The sequence below is a fragment of the Trematomus bernacchii genome, unplaced genomic scaffold, assembly GCF_902827165.1.
Source record: "Trematomus bernacchii unplaced genomic scaffold, fTreBer1.1, whole genome shotgun sequence".
In the NCBI taxonomy this organism is placed as follows: domain Eukaryota; kingdom Metazoa; phylum Chordata; class Actinopteri; order Perciformes; family Nototheniidae; genus Trematomus; species Trematomus bernacchii.
This window is the reverse complement of record NW_022988050.1, coordinates 15,912,122-15,935,821: the sequence shown is the minus strand read 5'-3', so window position 1 is coordinate 15,935,821 and position 23,700 is coordinate 15,912,122. Positions and strand designations below refer to the sequence as shown.

Below are 23,700 nucleotides of genomic sequence, written 5' to 3'. Positions count from 1 at the left end.
AAGGATAGGAAAGTCAGAATCAAAGTGGTAGCCATGGAAACAACCCAGGCCTGTTTCGATCGATGTGTGTGTGTGTGTGTGTGTGTGTGTGTGTGTGTGTGTGTGTGTGTGTGTGTGTGTGTGTGTGTGTGTGTGTGTGGCGGGCCGGATGTAGCGAGGAGAACCCCCTGTCCCACTTTCAGACCCCCTCACCCTCCACAGCAGAGTGGACAGGAATCCAGACGCACAGTGGGCACGGACGGAGGAAGACAATGGTGCAACAAGGCGTTCAGACCCAGGCTGGGATGCTGTTTGTGGCTCTCTGTCTGCACATGGGAGCAGCTACTGCAGGTGAGTTAGGGCCATAATGCTCCAACATCAATAACAGGAGGAATCATTTGCAGTCTGATCTAGTTATGCTTCATTTAATATGCTGCTACACAAAGACTTACTGTGTGTGGGCCACAGGCAGTATTGCAAATTAGTTTTTGATGAGTCATTTCAACTAATAATAGTAATAGTGGATGTACTCATGTCATGAAAATGAATGTATTTTATTTCAGTGGTGCATTTAAAGAGTTTTGTAAACTGTGACTTGTTTTTTGGTAATACTTTCTGCTAAAGGAAATCAAATGTAGGGCAGGTTCATTTATACACCACATCTATTTCAATTCAACACAACGAAAAGTAGCACTCAAGTTGAATTAATGAACCAGCACTTACAATGGTCTGGCTTTTTGAAGCTAATATATAAGCACGTTTCTTTTGAATCTTTATGGTTTATTGCACTTATTGTAAGTCACTTTGGATATAAGCGTCAGCTAAATGAATCAGGCAATTCAAAGTGCTTCACATTAAATCATCAACAGCAACAAGACAAACAAAGCGAAAAATACCACACACCACTGATGACCATTTGAATTCTAAATATTAAAATCAGCCATAAAAATCCAAGAGACTAGAATATGAAAACAAGCTAAAACATGAAGTTGTATAAGAAAGAAAAATTAAAATATCAGAATGACTTTATTCATCCTACAGTGGGAACATTTATGTTTCTGCAAAAGACCTGCAGAATATGGTGACAGAAATGGCAATATGAAAATTGAACTGGAAGGAAAGTAGGTCAGAAAGGACTGATTGTTTTTGGAAGAGCAGTGCAAGTTTTTGCCTAATTCTGCACAATCCCTAATAAGGTAACTTCAGTTTATGTACGTCTGTTAATTGACACGTAAAAGCTGACAGACTGTTATGAACTTTTTTACTTATGGCCCATAACTGAGTTTATGTAATGTTTTTATCAAAGTGAAAGGAAGAGATACAGAGGAATCACACTGTGCTAAAACAAACCAAGAATCTGATCCCAGCAGTAACAGTAACAGTGCAGTGTGCAGGGAAGAGGAGGTGCCCCCCCCCCCCCGGGCGCACAACCGCATCAGCTGCAACAAAGCTTTAATTAAACGTGACCCACAATGCCTCATTATCCAGACAGTGCAGCTGGACTGATCAATGGCATGGTATTGGGTGATGCTGCCCCACTATTTGCTCCAATTTATAACTGGCATGCAACTCCTGCACACTCCAATAAAAAAACGTTCAAGTTAAAGTTCTGCATTTGTCATATTCACAACAAATGCAAAATAAGTCGTTAGCAATAAGAATCTGAATGCTTAGGCTACCTTTAAAAATGCTAATTAAATATGTTTAATCATGAGAAGACTATAAAGAAAAGAGCAAGTAATAGTAAAGGGTCAATTAACAAAAATGTAAATTAATTAAAAAGTTATATAAGTCAGTTATTGTAAATAAATTGAAACTAAATGTAAACATGAATGTAGTTATTTTTTAAGCAAAAGTATATATATATATATTTATATAAAATGTGTAAACAGTTGCGAACTTGAACATTAAAGATGCCCAATGATTCAAATGTTTCACTGTGACATGTCTCCATGCTTTAATGTTCAAAAAGCTCTTTATTTTTCTCATACTGCCTGTGCTGCAGCACCTCTTTTCACCCTCTGTCTGAAACCAGAGCCCAGTCTGCTCTGACTGGTTAGCTGGCCTGCTCTGTTGTGATTGGTCATCCGCTTAGAGATGTCCGACCCTTTAGCCTATCACGTACAATGTGTTGGAGCGCTAGCCAATAGAAGCGTGAGTGTTACATAGTGATGTCGTTATGTTACAGAGGTAAACAAAGGAGTCCAATGGAGGTGTTTCAGGCAGGGGGCGAGTGTGTGGGAGAGAAACTCCCGCGAGAACTTTGGGATTTTAGCCTTTGCAGACCATTTACATGCACAAAAACCTAGATAACACACTAAAGGTAAAGGGAAAACCCCCAAAACATAATAGAAAAAATAAATGGTACATTTAAGTATTCTGTTTTGGAACCTTGCTTTAATCTAACTTGTTTTCCAATCTGATAACTCTATTTATTCCTCCTCCTTTCCCCCTCCACCAGGCATGCTGAAAGTTGACATGACCTCGGATGGCAATGGGGGGGGCGGGGACACCATCAGCCACTCCCTGACCCTGGTGCAGCGTCTGGAGGCGCTGCTGATTCAGGGGAACGGCAGTGACCTGTCTCTCCGGGTGGAGACCCCCAGCGCGGACGAGGTGAAGGTGATCCAGGCTCACTCTCTGGTGCTGTCCCTGCAGAGCCCCGTGTTCGAGGAGATCCTGCTGAGCCGCAACAGCAGCAAGCTGGTCCTGAAGGAGAGCTCCGACTGTGCAGCTGTGTTTGATAAGTTCATCAGGTGGGGACACATTTCATCTCAATATGTCAGACTGTGTGAGAGTCACTTCCACCCCCTGCTTCACCCAGTTTCATTGAGTCATTATGCCTAGAGGAATGAACTCTGCAACTGCAGCCCTACATTAACCGAGACAAACAATCAATGAGTCCAACATAAAACAAATTGACCAATCAGGGAACTGCTGGGTTGCTCAATAGCAGCTCCTGTGGTGTAGCAATAAGACATTGAGGAGCCTGTGCTGCAGGAGCAATCAATAAAACTATCTATTTTTATCTCAAATGCTAATGAGTTTGACTAAAACCTGTATTACAGTAGACATGATATCTGCCAGACTGAGACTGAGACTGAGACTGCATTCATTCATTGTAACAAAATAAAACTACACCTTTTCCCCGAATGCCATAAAGGGTCAACGGTAACTTTTTGAAGAGGAGGATGCTGTGAGATTACTTTGATGGAATTCAGTCTGACAGAAACACAATTCTGTAAAATTGCACTCTATCTATTTTCATAAAAACAATGAATCAAACAGAGAATTATGACCAAACTCTGCAGCTGTAGGTATATTTTCAGCAGTATTTAGCTCTTTGTTTTAGGTTTAATAGCACAAAAACAGTTTTGTTCTGTCTGCAGAACCAGCAAGCAGTTTGTTTTCAGCAAAGAAGCTATAATAAACCCACTGGACACTACCTACCGAGTACCAAATGCTAGACAAAGTTAGCATGTAGCAGCCATAACCACACCTAATTCTCAGGAGTTGGTTGAAACCAAAACAGAGCTAAAAGAGATTAAATGTTGAACTCTTATCACCATGTCTAGATCGTTTTAGGGTTGTACTCCATGTGTGGATGGCGCTTTACATTCATCAGGTAGAAACAACTGCATTTGGATGATTACGTTGCTTTACCTGCTGGATATGTAGATATGCAACTGTTTGCTAGCATATTAGCATGTGATAATGTGCTAGGTTGTGTTCTTTAGCTTGTTGTGGCGTTCTTTTGCCCCCAAATGGCAAAAATACTGTTGCAGTCCAAGAATAGTGGGTCTTGATGTTGGTAAAACATTTTCCAACTAGCTGTTTTAGGCTAAATGGTCTCATTCTGAATGTATGTATGTTGTTGATTCAAATGCTTCACCTTGAAACCCCTTCTTCCTCTTTCTGAGCAGGTATCTGTATTGCGGAGAGATTTCACTGCGTCTGGACCAGGCCACCCCTTTACACAAGCTGGCCACTAAGTACCAAGTGACAGGCCTCCAGCAGGGCATCACCCAGTACATGACCCAGAATCTGGCCCGGGAGTCCACCTCAGGCCACGTGGCGGGATGGTATGAGTACGCCGTGCAGGCCGGGGACGTGACTCTGAGGGACAGCTGCATTCAGTTTATGGCGTGGAACCTATCGTCGGTGTTGCAGAGCGGGGAGTGGGTGACCATCAGCAGCCAGCTGCTCATGTCCCTGCTTCAGCGGTCAGACCTGATCCTGCAGAGCGAGATGGAGCTCTTTGCCGGGCTAGAGGCCTGGATTATTCAGAATGAGCCGGACGGTCTGACAGCGGAGAACGCTTTGAGAGCGGTGCGTTACGCCATGATGCCGCCACGAGAGCTCTTCCGCCTGCAGACCCAGTCGGCCATCTTGGCTCGCTATCAAGAGTCGGTGCGCGACCTGCTCTACATGTCCTACCAGTTTCACTCTGCGTCACCAATGCAAATGGCCAAGTACTTTGATGTGAACTGTAGCCTCTTCATGCCTAGGAACTACCTGTCCCCAGTGTGGGGGTCTCCCTGGATCATCAACAACCCCTCACGAGACGATCGGAGCACCAGCTTCCAGACGCAGCTAGGGCCCAGCGGGCACGACTCCAGCAAGCGGGTGACCTGGAACGCCCTGTTCTCGCCGCGCTGGTTACCCCTCAGCATGAGGCCGATGTACACAGATTCGGGCGCCATGCAGCCGACACGTGTGGACGGAGGTCGCCCTCGCATCATTATCACGCCGGCCACGTCCAGCGCAGAATTCGCCGGAGTTAACTTCCAGAAGACGGTGATTGTGATGGCTCAGCAGCAGGGGAAGGTGGTGGTGAAACACGTCTACAACTTCCACCAGAGCACGGAAGAAAATGGGGATTTCTTGGCTGAAGCCGACCTGTACCGCCGGACGTCTGAATACCTCATCGACAGCTCCCTCTTCCTCCATATTGTGGTGAAACCTCTGTACCAAAGCCTCATAACCAGCAAGAACTGACCCTCTACCAAACACAATCCAACCATGTGAAGCAACATCTCATATCACATCGTGGGGATCTGAAACCTCTTTGAGCGTGATGTTTGGATCATTTGTCTTGTCTCATGTTATTGCTGTTTCATTGGGCAATTACCACACCAAAGCTTTATGTATTATTGCTTGAGAGCATTTTTAAATATTGGAACATGTTTCAAAGGATAAGTCTGGTGTTATTATATATTTTTTAAATCCCATTGATCAAAGTCTGATGTGCCCTAGAGCTCCATTGTTGTCCAAAAACTATTAAAAACACATCAAAGAGCCACACTCCCTTTAGTATTGTTGACTCAATCACACATCCACGTCCTGCTGCCCCAATCACTCACCAGAGCATCACATATGGATCAATCCGCCACTGAAAGGCTGGTTTTTTGCAAGTAATCTACAATGCCCAAATGTTTAAGAGCATTACAATGTCTTTCTATTTGTTTTTATTAGAGTCTTTATTTGTAAGCTGTCTGTAAGGCTTTCACTTAGAACTGATGTTCTTGGTGCTGTAAACCTAAAAAACACTGTCGGTTTTGGTCTTTTCATGGAATTTGTTGTCAAAAAGAAAAATATGTAATATCACCAGCTGCATCTTTAATGTTTGCGGTTCTGTTCCTGTTGCATTTTATTTGTATTTTTGTTTGTAATATTGGTGCTAATATCCCTAATTTGCAATTAAGGGGTCACAGTTGTCATTCATCACCCTGAAAGCACCAATTTGCTGATTTAAAAAAAAATCACTAAATCCGTGCTTTCTGGGCACCAAATGTGATCCTGTTGAACTTCAGGTGCTCCAACAGGCCCGTTTTTACTCTTTACTTTTAATGTATTTATAAAACTACTCGTATACTGTAAGCCTTCACACCAGAGTACTGTAGCTGTCAGAGTAACTTGTCATTCATTCATTCATTAAAGTCATTACTTAGTTTCACTTTTGCATTAATCAATGTTACCTGATAATAAAGATTTTTACTGAACTTTGAAAGTAAACTGAATATTTTCCCTGTGATTTCATGTAATCGTCACCTCAACACCAGACACAAAAATTATTCATTTCATTTAAGACAAGTCCATTTGAATTACAACCCGAAATTAGGCTCTTAGTAGGGTTTTATAATATGTCACCCTGTACTCTCGATCAGGTTAGGAAAAACTGCAGGAATGCAATAGATTTTAAATTGTATATACAATATGTTATGCATTGTAAGATTAAACCACCAAAAAGTACACAAACAGATAGACTAGTGGAAAAAAAAACTCCCAAATACACATTTAGTTGTTTATTTTACTAACTTATTATATTTGCTTATGTAGATGTACCATAAATTCACTGGATGTAAGTATTAGATTGACGACTAACTCTCAGCATCTAAAACATATTCTGGATGTTCTTACACATGGGTTTGTTTATTTATCATAGCCTGATTTCACATTTCATTCTTTATTGCATGAATATCTTTAAACTGATAAAATCCCAAATCTTCTGTCTCAAAATCCTAACATTTCAACAAAATACAATAAGATCTAGATGTTCAAATGTTTGTTTGGGAAATGCATGACACTTTGCTCATATTTAATCAAATTGTTCTTTATGTATCAATTTGGAAGGTTTCATGGTGACATGCAGAAGTGGGAGAGGTACACAGATCTTGTACTTGAGTAAAAGTAAAAATACCAGAGTGTATGAATACTCTACAAGTAAAAGTCCTGCAATCAAAAAGTTACGCAAGTGAAAGTACAAAAATATTATTTTCAAAATATACTTAAAGTACCAAAAGTAAAAGTAGTCATTGTGCAGATTGGTGCATTTCAGAATAATATATATGATATGTTTTATAATGATTGATCATTAAAGTGTTCTCAAAGCTGGTAAAGGTGCAGCTAGTTTGAATGACTTTGTATACTGCAGGGTAGCTTGTGAATTTACTCCAGGTGGAACTAAAGTCTGATTTAACAATTGATTATATTTCACATCATTCATCCAGATCTGTAAAGTAACTAAAGGTATTATACATTTAATGGAGTAAAAGTACACCACTTACCTCTGAATTGTAGTGGAGTAGAAGTTCAAAATAGCAAAAATATTTAAATACTCAAGTAAAGTATCGCAAAATTGTACTTAAGTACAGTACTTGAGTTCATCTATAGTTACTATACACCACTGGTGACATACATTATAAATGTCACCTTTATGTATTGAATTAGTTAAAACAATTCACTAAATACACTAACATTTTTAATTAAGTGTATTACTTTAGTTAATTGTACTATCAACCACTGCACAACACACTACTTCTCCTTACACTCGTTACACTCTTCACACAAATCCAGCACAGAAATGTAAATACAACCGCTCTCTAAACGCTCTGGACTCCATTTCCCATTATCCTTTGCGCTCCAAGCAGGAAGAACGTTCTCTCGCAGGGGCTCGCACTGATCCAAGTTAGGAGCTTTCAGCTGCCAGCCTTGGCCCATCATGTAAGTGCTGCGGAGAATTCTTTGCAGTGCAATTGCAGAAATTACCTGTTTTCCTGACGCCTGCGGGGGCCGTGCAATCACACCGGCGCTCTGTGCACGGACACGCACGCTCCGGACGCAAAAAGGCTCCAAGTGCATGAAGATCGAGGCTTGTATTTTGCATCTTTGTTGCAAAAAAGCAAGCCGCTGAAGCTCCATTGCGAGGGCGATGGAGGGAGGGAGTGAGAAAGAAGGCAAAGTCTTTTGTGCTTCCCCTCCCCCTCATCAAAGCAAAGGGGAAATGTCTCAGCCAAAGGGAGGTAAGAATATGAAACCGATCTGTGCAATACTGTGCGACATCATGCAATCACGGCTGCACGGTTTGCAACATGCAGCCGCTGCAGCTCGGCCGGTGCATTTTAAAGTTACATGGCTTTAGAAAAGGGTCAGTTGCATTTCCTGTTTAAAGATCTTCCCCTTTGCACAGTTCCTGGTAAGACGATGCTGTGTGTGTGCTCACTCAAATTGACGCTGTTCGCAGGGATGTTGTGCACAGGGCGCCTTTTAACAGTCACGAGATAGACAAGGACAGTGCAACTCTTTATAATGAAACTCTGCACGACTTGATGCATGGCTTGTGACCATTGCTCAAGGTAAATACTGGAAGCAGAGTCGCGTGCAGGGCTGCAAATATGCGTGGTTCTGTGCAGTGACGTGACAACCTGCAGCTGTCAGTGGTCAAGTTTGTTTATTAGGTGTTGATTTGTTCCTGCTTATGGGACAGAAAATTACAATCTAAGAATAGAATCTGTTGTCAGGGTTGGAAGGGTAACTTTAACAATGTAATCTGTAACAATTACTAGTTAATATGAAAAATAAAAAATGTAATTTAATCTGAGTATCTAATTTAGAGTAAGTAATCATTACTTTCCCTTACTTTTGGATTACTTCAATATCAAATGCAATGCAAATAAATACAAGAGAAAAAAATTACAGTAACATGATTTTTACTTAAGTATATTATGTAAGACAACAGAACAATGTGACTTTTGGAAAATAATATATTAAGATGTGTCCTCTTATAGGATAGGCCTATAGTATAGTAAACAATGCTGATTTAGTTTAATATATTAATTAAACATGGTATTTTTGCTAACTAATCAGGTGTTCACTAACTGCATTTGAAAAAAGACTTGAAAGTAGCCTAAATGTAAACCAAAAAGAAAACAAGCAGTACATCCACCTATAATATAATTTTTTTTGTAATCCTGCTTGTAATACCGTTTAAAAATAAAATGTAACAGTAATCTGATTACTTCTTTTTTTAATGTAACTGTAAGGGAATACAGTACAATGTGTTGTATCCTGATTATGTAATCCTGTTACATGTAATCCCCAAGCCTGTCTGTTGTGAGCATTGAGGTGGTGTTGAGTTCAAGAGCAGGGGGCTTCTTCAGGGTATTATAAAACAAGTCTCCAAACATTCTGTCCTGGCAACTGGATATTAGTCCAACCCCTGTGTGCGTGATGTTTCCTTTAGCATGCATATGGAAGCATGCATGCTACACTTTGACCCCGACTTTATCAACAGCTGTGGAGTACCTGCAGCCTGAGAGCTCTCACAGAACATCAGTGACTGCAGAGAGAAAAACAGCTGCAGTGAAACAGCTCAGGCGTTTTTCTCCTCCCTGTACCGTGTTTTCCAAGAAGTCCAAAGTGAGGCTGGTTCATTGCACAACATGTAGCACACACACACAAACACACACACACACACACACACACACACACACACACACACACACACACACACACACACACACACACACACACACACACACACACACACACACAGTCACACAGTCACACAGTCAGAGGGCTGTACAGGATGTGAACAGGTAGCAGAGAGAGCCCCCGACGGTCAGAGACTCGCAGTGTTTATCTGGTACAGTCAATTGTTCACCCACCTACACACAGGAACACACACATGATGATGAATATTGCACAGACATGGGTTTTATTTTTTGTACATGAATGAGTTGGTTTGGGACTTTCCTGAGAGCAGAAGTAGGCTTCTGTTCAGTGATGTTGTACGGTGCAGAAAATGCCACGCACAGAGATAAAGATCTGAAAGGAGTATTGGTTAAACGTATGGCCGATTTTGTACTACATTAAGTTTGATCTTGACTTTTTGTTGTATGAAAAACAAAATGGCACTGGAAATGAAATTACTTTTGTCAACTCCAGGCACATTAATGGTTCTGTTGCGGCCGTTTGAAATCATGGATCCTTAGTAATAATGAAGGAAATACCTAATTAGAGCTGCAATGATAAGTTAATTATAGAAAAGCAATTTCCTCAACTGTTTTGATAATGGATAATTGTTTATTCCTAAGTTTCAGCTTGTCATTTGTGAGAGTTTTCTTCAGTTCTGCTGCTTCTGTGATGATAAATGAAATCATTTATTTATTTTGGTTTAACAAAACAGGCAATCTGATGGCAATGCTTTGGGCTTAAAAGTATTTATATTAAACAAATATGCCAAACATTTGGCGTTCCAGCTTCTACATTGTGAGGATTCACTGCTTATTCAGTTTTAGATGGTTGTGAATGAAGACACATTGGAAATTGGACTGTTGCTCTGAGAAAACATTTTTGAAGATGGAAAGTTTTCCTCGTTGTGAATGTTTAAATCAGCATATTAATCCTAGTTAAATAATTATTAGTTGCAGCTCTAACAGATTTAACAAATTACAAGTAACGTATATCTGAAGTGCTCAAAGAAAGTCACAGTAACCCGTTTTGTTGTTGAAAAAACGTAACTATCGGAACGAACACGTTTGTAATTCGTTAAAACTCAAACTCAACCCATGTATCCTCGTGATAACCAACACTGTAGAATTTACCTTGGTTTTAGTTCTTTCATGGTACCTTTGCCCCAGGGAGTGACATGCTAACGTGACAGTAAGGTAGCAAACAGCCCTGCCCCCATGCATGATTCCTATAGAGTTATATCCAAAATGCGGCCACATTTTACTTGATGCTAGATGCCTTGTTGTTGTGCTTATCTGACCAGGATGGCTTGCTTGATTCCTCCATGCATTAGCAAAGAGAACAACAACATGGCCGCTTTATTCACATTTAAACTTCAAATCAATTTATTAGCATGTTTAAATATTGTTCTTACAGATTGTTAGCAAGAAACAGTTAATGCAGATATTAGTTCAAGTTATAAGAATGTATTTTATTAAAAAGAAAAATAGACACATAAGATTGACCTTTATTGATCCCCGTAGGGAAATTCAGAATTCAAGCAATGGTACAAGAACTCCAATAAGATGGTTGGCAATTGGCAAACTTATCCGAACAATCTTTAAATGATCTGATCAAAGAATATTTAAACTTGATTATCAACCTTACACAGATTATACATCTCAGTAAAGTGAACACAGGTTGGTTTGTACTGAAAATAGAACTGTTACTCGCAGCCCTTCACAGACTGTACATTAGTGTTGTATAACTGAGGAAAGGAAATGAGTACAAATCTGCAAAGCTAAAATAAGCACCATGTCCTTGCGTTTTATTGACGCCAGACGGAGCAAAAATCCCATGGCCCTACTGCTGGTTTCCTTCAATTCTCATATCATTTGGCTTAGAAATGTATGTAAAGTCTTGCATCTCGAACTCTGCCCTGTGGGGGCCGCAGCGTTTTGTCCCCTACCATTGTGCAGTGTGCTGTTCTGGCCGGTGGCAGGGTGACAGCCCCCCCCCCCCAGCTCGTGTCCCCCTGCAGCCTCACTGGCCCTCCAGCCCGTGCACAAATGTCCCGTTTGTCATGCTAATGGAGGCAGCGTTTTCAGCTGCACAGATACTAAATTTGCTGTTTCAACCGGCCAGTTGTTGGACCGGTTCCAGGCCTGAAGTGGCTTTTTTTTTGCTTCAATAACAGTCGAATTGTTCAGAGCATTGTTCACATGATCCACTAACTGTACTTCTCTTTTCCACTGAGTAAGCCTGCATGCATTCAGACTGCAGCAACTTCTCTGAACAACATTATTTAGGATATTTTAAACAATTCCTGTTTATTTCAGCTTTGCATGCAAGCAGAGTTGTGAGATGTTACTGTGACTTCCTTTTTTTCAGTAAAGCTGATAATAACAGACACACAAATCCAGGTCTCTGTTCGACCTGGAGTAACCTCTTTTTGGATTGTGATGTTAGCTGGTTTCTATACTTCACTGTTGACCCTGGATAGGGGAGGGAGGGAGGGGTTGTTGCACAGTAGCATCGCCTAGCACTGCAAAATAATGCATGCAAATCATGTAATTTATTAAAGGGGGATGAAGACATTGATTTAAGGCGTTTAATTACTTGATGCATGCACATATTTTCTCACTAGTGTAACTCCATCCTGCAAACATGTTCTCTTTCTCCCAGTTCTGGCTTAGAGAAAGATTTTCTGGAGGAAAAAATATATTTGTACTACAGTACAGTGAAGTTGCATGCATTCTTCCCCAACTTTTCTCTCTACACGTGGATAGTTATACTAGTGGCTGCACCAGCTGCTCTTTCCTTTGGGTTGAGTTTGCTGTAATTATGTGAGAGCAACCTCCATTCTGACTTTACCCACAGTCAGCAGTTTTTACACCTGTGTCCTTTTATGTTTTTTTCTGGTGTTAAATAAAACAACTTACTAAGAGCCGTGATAGGAAAGGAAATAATAACATTGAATCGGCGTGTGGGTTGATACCTTTTTGATCAACAATTGATTCAATTTATTAAAAAGTCAGAAAAAGTATGATTTATTTTGCATTCACCTAATAAAGGACTCCTATTGTGCTTTTAGGGGTTTACCCATTCCTATAGTGTGTTATATAGGTTGTTGTGCATGTAAATGGTCTGCAAAGCTCAAAATCCCTGTGTTCCCTCCAGAGAGAGTTTCTCTCCCACACACTCCCCCCTGCCTGAAACACCTTGTTTACTTATGTAACATAGTGGCATCACTATGTAACACTCGCGCCTCTATTGGCTAGCGCTCCAACACATTGTACGTGATAGGCTAGGGGCCGGGACATCTCGTAGCGGTTGACCAATCACAACAGAGCTGGCCAGCTAACCAATCAGAGCAGACTGGGCTCTGGTTTCAGACAGATGGTGAAAAGAGGTGCTGCAGCACAGGCAGTATGAGAAAAATAAAGAGCTTGTTGAACATTAAAGCATGGAGACATGTCACAGTAGAGGCACAATACAAATATGAACCTGAAAATGAGCATCATAGGGCCCCTTTAACATTTGTTTTTCTACAAACAGCTAATCTCACAATCTTCATCTATATCAGTTTGTGCTACATTGTCTCCCCTGAGGCCTGTACTACGAAGCTGGTTCAACCTAACCTGGATATGTTTGAGTTAGCCGGTTGGCCTAATCCAAAACATACGCGCTCTCGCTAAGCGGTACTACGACGCGTGTTATCAAGTGGATCGCTCAAGCCAGCCGTGTCCTATCTAGTTAGGTGCGCGTTCACATGAAAGGGGTGGTATTTGGAGCATTCGACCAATCACAAACATGGACAAGCGTACTGACAGCGCAGCGCGTCATACTTCCTGAATGAAAAGTCAACTATAATATTAGACATATGAAGAAGTTAAACGTTAAACATCCATGACTTAAACACTTTATCCAGGATAAAAGCCACATAGCTGCACCTGCAAGGTGAATACAGCTGGTAAAAGAAAAAGTGTTTGAATGCGTACATTAACAGGTTTATGATATCACTGCCCCGTCTAAGACACGAGTGGATCTGACTTTAATTACATTTGACTCGAGTGTTTCGTCAACTTAATGTGTTGCTTAAAATAATACTTCTGCATACAGTATGTGACACTGTGAGTGTTGCACGGCCAGATACGGCTCAAGAAGCTGACTCAGATAAGGAAATATATGATACATTATGATGTGATATGATGTGATATGAATGATAATGACGTCTGCACTCACAGTGCACTGTAGACTGTGACAGTGGACTGTACGTAATGTTACTTTGATCCGGTTACTTATGTTGTGGCAGATATTTAATTAAGCTTTCTTAACGCTAATGTTATAATAGTCAGATTGCTCACAGTCAGGTGATTTTTGCCGGCCGTCTTTCCTGCAACGGCAGTTTAAACTGTATTTCCTTTCTCCTGTAATATGACTTGATCGCTTTAAACTCCGCACACTGATCTCTGATTGGTCAGCAGGCAGTGCTTTCACTAAGTTGATCTCTTAGCCTGCAACCTAACCTGCTCCAGAGCAGGTTAGCCGCTCAGCATAAGTTACCATGGAGATCTAGCCCGCTAAAAAGAGAACCAGCGTCGTAGGACCGGAAACCCCGAGTTTTCCCTGAAGTTAGCCCGCTAAGCGAAAATCCGGCTTCGTCGTACAGACCTCTCGTGTCTGTGCGTACACAAGAAGATGACGATATATACCTTACATAGACCTTCGCGTAGCTACAGAATGTATCATTTGTGCTAATGTCTGTGTTCTCAGGCTGCATCAGTGACTCACTGTTTGCAGTTGAAGGCCTTTTTGTTGACAGTCATGAGTGCAAAGAGACACTCAACTCAACACTTTCTCACTGGTAGAAACTCTAATATATGAACCTTTTACATTATGTAGCCTGTCTATTAATGGGACAGTGTTTTTATGGGGCTTCTGCTTTATTGCCAGTGTTACAGAACCCTTAAGAGTTCTGCAGAAAAGTGACTTGGGTGCTGTCAACAATGTCTAAATGTTGTTTTTACTTGGCAGTAAATCAGTTGAGCGGTACAATATCTTCAGTGTTTTCATTATGCTGAACATGGTCTCATTTACACCGTTTGGTTTCAGAATCCCCTTTATTGACAAAGCATGTTGACATATAAAGGGAATTTGACTCCAGTTCACATTGGCTCTCATTAGACGTGAAGACAGTGTAGACATCCAGCCAAAAAAACCATGACAAGCTATTATTTACAGGCGAGAGCTGGATAAACAATCTATATTCAGCTCAGATTGCTGCTGTCTGCTCAGGGTTGTGGTACAGGTGGTGCAAGATTCTGAGGTCTTGTGCAGCTAGGGTTGACAACCGTAAGAAAATATTGTGACATGTTTGGTTGTCAGTCTGACAAATGCTCCTAGAAAGCTCTCTGACCTTGGTCGTATACTGTTTTGAAGCCTTGAGTTTTGTATATAGGCCTTGGCCTTGTTCAAATGACACAAGAGGGTGGTGCTAAGTACAGCCAAACACAGAACAAGACATTCTTAGGCAACAGAAATGTTACTTTTAAACTGGGAAAGGGTCCGAACTCCAAGACAATAGCAAAGAGAATTTATAAACCAATAATGGCCCAGCAATCACAAGGTACATGCCCTAAAGCATATCCTTTTTTATTGTTAGGACCATTCAGCTTTATTGAAGAAAAGCTTAAAAATAGCGAATAAATGTATTTGAAACTATTTTACTCAGGTAATTAATTAAGTGAGTGTCATTTTCTCATAGACTTCTATATAATTGTGGAGTTGCCCCTTGCTGGCCTTTTGAACAAATGCAGTTCTAAGGCAGTACCCAATCCAATTCACTTTTCAGATCTGGATGCTGGCCCTTGATTCTGAAAAATGGCAGCCACTTATGGCGCGTTTCCACTACAGCGCGGAGCCCCGTTTAAGAGAGCTGTGACGTCAGCGGCCCGTCTTTGGTTGCGTTTCCACTTGGCCTAGTACCGGCTAGCGGGTCCTAATTCACAGTTTTTCTGGCCCCATAAAATCGTGGTTCTAGGGCCAGGAACAACGAGGCTGAGTCGGGCTGAGTATGCTAAACTAGAGAGAGAATCGCTGGCAAGGGGGCTACAACTACAACAAGATGAACATATTTGACCGTGATTTAATTGTAATACACGTTTCAAAATGATGCCGCAGTAACAACATACTGATACCGGTTAGTAAAAACCATGAATTAATGCTTTGACAAGTCTGCAGACAGACGGCAGGCGAAAAACCTTTTAAAATGCGTGTTTTCTAAATGGAGATTGGCTAAGCTAACGCAATATATGCTCCGACCGTCCACACTCACAACAACGGCCTATACAGACATAAATAAACCAGCGACTGTATTCGCCATGACCAGAGATGGGGTCGTTACTAAAAAAAAGTAATATATTACACTACTTCGTTACTCTCTACATAAAGTAACTCGTTACTTTACTCGTTACTTTACTCGTTACTTTACTCGCAGGGCCGGCCCGCCCCTCCCTACAGGCAGATCACGCAGACTGCTAAAGTTTCAAATGTTCTCTTTAGTTCAGTTTCCATTGTCGCATAAGACTGATCCAGATAGCTCTGACTATGGCGGTCCTCTGTCTCCTGCTATCTGTATTTTGCGCAGTATATCTCTGAACGATGGTGATTCCACTGTGCAAATGGGCAACATTACCTCTACTATGAAGGATGCTACAAGCCTGTCCATCTCTGCTTTGGTTACCGGTCCTCCAAATTCTAATTTGTGCCGCTTCAGAGTCGGCGGCGGCGCACTCACAACATCCTCACTCTGGGTTCGGGGGTCCTTAGCTATTAGCTTCACCTTAGCATGTGTTCTTTGCAGGTGTTTGTTGAGGTTTGACGTGGTGTTTGCAGCAGTGGATAACAGCTTCTGGCCTGGACACAGTTTGCACCTCACCGTCACATTCCTGTCTATTCTTCGGACGAACTCAAAATAATGGGCATACCTCCACCCCTCGAAAGTTATCGCTGACTCTGCCATGTTTATGCAGCACTGCACGTGGAAATGTGGACGCGCAAGTCGCGCAGATTACGTACATATAAACCTGCGGCGGAAACCCCTCTTGTCTGTCAGTGTGATTATGACTGATTTTATAAAAGTAACGAAGTAACGCGTGTCGGGGCAATGTTAGTAACTGTAGTGTGATTACTGAATTATAAAAGTAACGCGTTACACTACTCCGTTACCGACAAAAGTAATATTATTACAGTAACGCGTTACACCCAACTCTGGCCATGACACAGACAGTCTGTGGTTTGTACTTGTTTAACTTTTGTCTAGTTTCTGAACAGATATGAGGAGCTGTGAGCTCTGAGGGCTAACAGCTAACGGCTGTGTTGTTTTTCTGGGGTTCTCATTGAAGATGACGTCACGGCTCCGCCTACACTGCGTTACTATAGATACTACCCCAGTTCCTAAACTGAAATGCGCCATAAAGTGAGCCAGTCCTAACGAGGCCTAGCCATACCGAGCGAGGCCGAGCGAGGCCGTGTAGTGGAAATGCGCCATAAGAGCCAGATCTACAAACCATGGCAAGATAAAATCAGAAGGATCTTTTCGTTTATTCCTCTCAGTATTTGTGCCACGGTGGTCTCTGGTAATATCTCTGGATTTGTTCAGTGAAAGCAGCGTTTCTTGCTCTGAGCCAACCTGTATGCTAATACAATCTCCGCTTTCTGCGACTCTCATTAAAGTTGAGCCGAGTGCGCAGGAAGTGTAGCATGAGCCGATGACCACATGATTCCCAAAGGAGCATCTGACAGCTGTAGCCTAAAGGAGATGCCATCTTTGGAAGTATAGAGTATCTAACAAACTGCTATAGCAGCTCCGGCTGGTGTTATTTTCAAATCTCTTTTTTCTGCTACCACCCCACCCCCCTCCTCCTGTCCTGTGTTGCTGTTTGTCCATGTCCTTCCCTGTGTCACTGCCCTCCCACCGTCTGCCATTGATCTGTCTTCCTCTAGCTCGGTGGAATTCCATTGAGGAACACTTGGCATTGTTGGAATTCCAGCCAGGGTGCATGAGTGGGACGTGATCCAAGGCTCATTACATCTGCCCTCACACTCTTTCTGCACACTGCCTTTCAAACCGTTCCTGTCAGCATTATATTTTTTCCCTTTCACTGATCACAAACATGACGAGGCTGAATGCATGCTCGTATCGGGTGTGGCAGAAACTGGGAACAGAGACAGACACCCATCTCCTGTGGCCTCACTCTGGCATTTCACCGCATACTCGAGCTCATGTGCTGCAAATCACTGGGACTGATATGTGCTGCTGCTTTTAATTAACCCACACCGCCTGCCTGCCTGCCACAGTATGCAAGTTAGATGCTGAGCTCAGCAAGAATAAAGGAAGGAATTGTGTATCTGAGTTATGCAACATAAGCTGGAGATCTTCTGAAATGGGATATTTTTAGATGGCTCACTTTGCTTCCTAGTCAGCTTGGTGGAAAGCAAATAGGAACATTTATTGTATCTTATTACAGCTTGAGTATTTAGTAGTAGTATTTACATTTTAAGCTACCTAATAGTGTTACTGCCCTCTGTCAGAAGGGAAACCCTGTACTTTTACACAAATAAATGAATGTGCAGTGGTACAGGTTAAGCCAACAAGTAGTTAAACACACAACATGTGATTATCTGCCACTAGGGATCTCTCAACTGCAGCTATAACAAAAGACAGTGACGTTGTGATGTAGCGTGGGATCATGGGAGGTGTTCTCTTCACCACCACTGTTGTCATCGCAGATAGCTGCCTTCCACTTAGGACTCCTTTAGTGTTCATCATTCAGGCGGTTTTAACCATGAGCCCAATGGTCCACGTAGGTCTTCTTCTCTCTAAAAGAAAGCGACCATGGCCGTTTACACAATCCACCAGGTTTCTACTTGGTCTGCAAGATTGTATCGCTACAAGTTTTTGACAATGTTGCAGTGTTTTAGCATATAATATTGAATCATCAAGTCAGTGATGGACCAAACGAGATGTAATATGGATGGAAATGTAATACAATTTCAACAAACCCTGAATCAAGTATCACCCCTCCAATGACTTTAATCCTTCATCCACGTAAAATAAGACTAAGCTCTAAAAAGCTGGAAACTGGATAAAAATGAATATCAAGTTCTGGCAAGCTGTGGTCACACTTGAACATAGAGCATATGAAACGGACCATTACATTGATACAATTACAAATCTCTCTGAGTCTTCTTTTATAATAACAATGTTTTTTTTATTAAGTAATAAATAATTTTTAATAATAATGTCAGATTTTTTTTTTTTTTAAATGTAACCAAATCTAAAATACAGAAGGAAAATAGCCTCTTGGTTAACTGTGGTGCGTTTGCAGAAATGTCTATTAATGTGCACCGCCCCTGTTAAATTAACTTATAACTAGATAAACAGATTCCATTTAATACTTCCAATTGAGAAGCTGAAACCATTTACAGTTTGGCTTTTTCTACTCAAATATTGACTCGAATGATTAAAGGTGGGGTATGTAATTTATTTCAGAAACACTTTTTGTTATATTACATGGAATGCTCTTAAAGGTGGGGTAGGTAAGTTTGAGAAACCGGCTCGAGATACACTTTTTGTTATATTCCATGGAATGCTCTTAACATCCCGATAGCAATGAATATCTTAAGTGCTTTGACAAAAAATCTATAACAAAATGTCATCTGTGGAAGCCGTAATACTGTAAAAAGTACGACCAATCATTTTAGCCGGCCCGGCTAAAATAACTGGATGGCCTACCTGCCTGTCAGCCTTCCATCGGGGCACAAACTTATCTCGTGCCCTCATTGGTCATGTGCGCGTTCGTGTGTGTTGGAGGAGGGGCTCTGTAAGGAAGTGGCAGATTTTCTCCGGTTGTGTATTTTCAAATTCTAGCGATCTCGAGCCGGTTTCTCAAACTTACCTACCCCACCTTTAACATCCCGATAGCAATGAATATATTAAATGCTTTGACAATAAATACATAAAAAAATGTCATCTGTGGAAGCCGTAGCGCTGTAAAAAGCACGACCAATCATTTTAGCCGGCCCGGCTAAAATAACTGGATGGCCTACCTGCCTGTCAGCCTTCCATCTGTGCACAAACCTATCTCGTGCCCTCATTGGTCATGTGCGCGTTCGTGTGTGTTGGAGGAGGGGCTCTGTAAGGAAGTCTGAAGGAAGAGGCAGATTTCTTCCGGTTGTGTACTTTCAAATTCTAGCGCACTCGAGCTGGTTTCTCCAAAATTACATACCCCACCTTTAATTATCAAACTTGAAGAATACTGTAAACCCACATGACTGGACTATTGTTTCAGCTTAATTGCTGCTTTGACATTAGGTCAAGGAATTCACTTTCCATCATTGGGTTGCATTGTGCTAAATTTGCTACTGTACAAAGCAGAGCACATGCATGCAACCACATCGATTACATAATCCACTGCCCCCCCCCCCCACCCCTCTCTCATTCTTACACCTCTGTTCGCTCTTCTCCTTCTGTCCTGTTCTTTCCGTGGGTCAGGAGCAGTGGGTTTACCCGCACTGTGTCCTCCTTTAGCTGAGACATGTCACCGTACATGAGCTGCATGTCATCATGACTTTACATACAAATCTGTGACTGCAGCCCACATTATACACGTTGCGTCTCGCCTGTTTGTTGGCTTTTCATTTGGACTGAAAAGCATTGTGCATGTTAATGTGCATGCTTAGGTTGGAGAATAAATCTGTCAGGGGCACGCTGCATCTTGTCTCTGATATGAGCGGCTGTCAGGCAGGAGATTCTCCATTCAGTGCTGGAGGAGAAAGGAAGAAGGATGCTGTCGCTTCATTTGTAATCACACAATGGAGCTTCTGTTCCGGCATTGTTTGAGGTCAATCATCTGATAAAGTTCCCAGTCTGGTTAATGCAATGCAAAGTATTTATTGATCCATTCTCTGCATGTGGAAGCCGTAGTTACTTCTGCCAAAGAGGATGTGTTTGTGTTTTGTCATAAATCATAAATCAGATTCTAGGGAAAGTTAAACCATGAGCCAAGAGGAAGTGATACGATTTGGGCTGTGGATTTGTTTAATTAATGCTTGGACTGGAAATATTATGCTGTCAAATTCAGAATTTGAATAATATTGTGGACATTTTACGATACGTTTAGGGGAAGTTTATCCACGCTCCCTTCTCTTCCTGCTTTGAACCCTATAGGTTAATTTACACTGTACATTTTGCGTTCCATGTCTTTGAGTTACTGTCAGGAATCTTCCCAATTACTACTGTAAGCTAAGAAGCTGTTAGCAGCAGGCTAGCAGCTGTGTTTTGGTCTCACTCATACTGAGTTTCTTCATTCATGTTATCTCCTTCATTGTGTCTTCCTACTCTTAACACTCGTTTTTAAATATAATTAAGTAGTATTGTTATAGTTGCAATACTGATGTGAAAGTGACAGTTGTCAGGTCATGTACAATCCAATAGCAAGAGCCTTAAACCTGCTTTTTTTTAACAGACTATTAGGGGTTGAATGCTGATTACAAAAATAATCTGATTGTATGGAAGTCTATGAGAAAATTTAAAATGAGTAACTTCTTTCTTGATTTATAATCTTAGTTTTTCTTTTCCAAATAAGTATGTAGTCTCAATTGCTAGTTTAGTGTCTTCCTCAATACATGCAAGATGTTCAATTTGTTACCCTTAAAGTAATATTGACAGGTTTCAACCATGGTGAAGTCTGTCTTTTCGTCTTACATCTTTATCCCATTGGAGTGTCTTTGTTTTCCGTCTCATGAAAGTTAACCATAACATTCTAGGTGCTAAAAAATGTCTTGATCTATTCTGGTTCCTAAAAAAACACATAGTGCCTAAATTCAAAGCTTCAAAACCATAGCCAACAAACCAACATGTGATGTTAGGATGAATTCATGTGCGTCCACTTCCTGTCCACAGTCAACAGGACATACTGATCTAAATAATCCACTTGGTTTAATGCAGTTTGGTTTGGATTTTAAAGGAAGTAAATTACAGCTGGGCCTATGGAGGCAGATAATGGCAGATGTTAGCTTGTTGCACATGTGTCATTATTGGTGTATTAAGTATGTCAGCTGTGTAATCTTTGATCAGCCGCCAATCAGCATCATTCCAGTTCACTGATGCAGATGAAAAATAATGTTCTCTAAAGTAACACATTGAGAGGGTCGTGCAGGTGCTGTATCTCTCTCTGAGGTTTTTTTTTGCTTCTCATTGTTAGAACAGAGTCGGTTTCCAGTTACTATTGTTGTCTGTGTAAATGCATGTAGGAGGGGCTCACACTGACATTTTAGTGCAACAAAGCTGCTTTGGAAAGTGGAGACCAGGAGGCAGGCAGCAAGAGGCCCCCGGTGGAGGGCCGCATAGCACGGTGAGGCACACCCTGTACTGTTTGAACAAACCAGGACACTTTGGACGCACCGTGTGTGACACTTTGTTAAAGAGGCCCTATTATGCTTTATGGGGTTTTCCCTGCAGTGTGTTCTATACTGTAGGTTTGTTTGCATGTAAATGGTCTGCAAAGGCTAAAATCCCAAAGTTCCCTCCAGAAGGAGTTTCTCAAGCCCCAAGGAAGAGTGCCATCCGTTGAAGCAAATGTGCCTAGCTAGAAAAGGTTAAGTTGTAGTTCTTGATGCATTTGGGCCCAGAAAAACGTTTTCCCATTGACTAACATTGGGAAAGAGATATTTGTAAATCAGCGTATACAATTTCGCTAAATAAACTACCCAGTATGAATACACTTCAGCCCTTATTTTAATCATTAGGGTATAAAAGTTGTAAAAAGCGCTAAAAGCCATTTACTTCCACAAAATAGTGGCATCACTATTTAACTTGTTCACTTCTACTGGCTATCACTCGAACACAATGTCCATGATGTGCTACATCAGCCAGCTAACCAATCAGAGCAGACTGGGCTCTGGTTTCAGACAGAGGGTGAAAAGAGGTGCTGCAGCACAGGCAGTATGAGAGAAATAAAGAGCTTTTTGAACATTAAAGCATGGAGACGTGTCCCAGGAGAGGCACAGAATACAAATATGAACCTGAAAATAACTATAACATGTCCTCTATAACCGACAGTTTACAAGACAACAATGTGAGTAATTCTAGGTATTTATTTGAGGAGTTGTTCTTTTGAAAAAGACACACCTTTTAAATATGCACCTTATAACATCATAGGGCCGCACATAGTGGGGTGATTTTAAATGTCACCTTAAAGCTTTGTGCGTCAGACACCTGCTCACAAAAACACATCAGTGGCACCTTTTATCAGAACAAATCTGCAACAAACTCTGACAGGCTCGTAGCAGCTCAACCCGGTCTGAAGAGGTTTGAGCCAGATGCTGTGTGGAGACAAAGCAGCCACACACACACACACACACACACACACACACACACACACACACACACACACACACACACACACACACACACACACACACACACACACACACACACACACACACACACACACACACACACACGTCACACCCTAAGGAACCTGTGACGCCACGGTTAACAAGGCGCCCGGCTATTAAAATTAAACCAACAGTGCTGCAACTCCAGATGGAGCAAGCACATCCTAGCTGCCAGACCTCGTCACCATCATCCTCTTCTTCTTGCTTTCAGCGCCTTTCAGCGCCTGTTACATTCATTTAGGATCTGGAGTCACTTACTGCATCCAACCGTAAGTGTCAACGATGAGATAAAGCTTCTGTTGCAGTTGCAATACATATATGATACATATGATACATATGAAGCTTTCGGAGTGATAGCTGCAGGAAGTTTGAGTCATTTTGCATCAGTGGGAGTTTTTTAAAGTGCCGGATAGCTGCTGTTGGCTCCGGACAGAAGCAGCGTGTGTTTTGGCAGATACATGTCATCAGTTATTTAGCAGAATGACTTGCATTGACTCACTCTAAGGTTCCATTGAAGTTTCTTGAATCTAAAAATAGATTTAGTCCTCATTTCAGTCGTAGCAGCTTGTCTGGAAATTGATAGAAAATCCCATTAAGGGGTTTACAGACGGCTCTCTGCTGCTGGAGGGAGAACAAGAGTAATAGGTTGACCAGGATGAACTCTGATCAACTGATCTCTCCTCCAGAGCTATGTTAAGAAGCTAAGTATGCTTTCATCTTGTGGTATGCTCCGCTGACAGCGAGACCGTCCTGTCCTCTCCGGAGGCAGTCTGCTTTTTTCTGCTTTTACTTCCCTCTCAGACTATCACAGAAGTTAGTGCGAAGTGAGTGCTTTACACACAGATATGTCATGTAAAGGGATTTAACTAGAGCTGGGGTCGTACATTGATTGACAGGAAATGTATCTGCATCAATTTGGATAACATTTTTTCCAGGTTCAAGCTTCTTAAATATTATCGAAATTGAATTTGTTTGGTCTTTCATGATAGATAAGTTAAGATTTAGTTGTTTGGGAATGTTGGTAAG

The 23,700-nt window shown here is 41.5% G+C and overlaps 2 protein-coding genes across 2 annotated transcripts in view; both read left to right on the top strand.

The window, feature by feature from the left end:
* The first annotated feature begins 242 nt into the window (after nt 1-242).
* On the top strand, nt 243-5,047 carry LOC117474006 (BTB/POZ domain-containing protein 17). The gene is made up of 3 exons (XM_034119998.1): nt 243-330; nt 2,441-2,735; nt 3,903-5,047. The coding sequence occupies exons 1-3, from the start codon at nt 252-254 to the stop codon at nt 4,975-4,977; spliced, it is 1,449 nt and encodes a 482-aa protein (XP_033975889.1). The 5' UTR covers nt 243-251; the 3' UTR covers nt 4,978-5,047.
* A 2,365-nt stretch (nt 5,048-7,412) lies between these two features.
* Nucleotides 7,413-23,700, top strand: part of map2k6 (mitogen-activated protein kinase kinase 6) — a 31,553-nt gene continuing 15,265 nt past the window's right edge. The window contains exon 1 of the mRNA XM_034119786.1: nt 7,413-7,781. Within this exon, the coding sequence (XP_033975677.1) occupies nt 7,691-7,781 (91 nt within the window). The 5' untranslated portion in view covers nt 7,413-7,690. The remainder of the gene's footprint in view (nt 7,782-23,700) is intronic.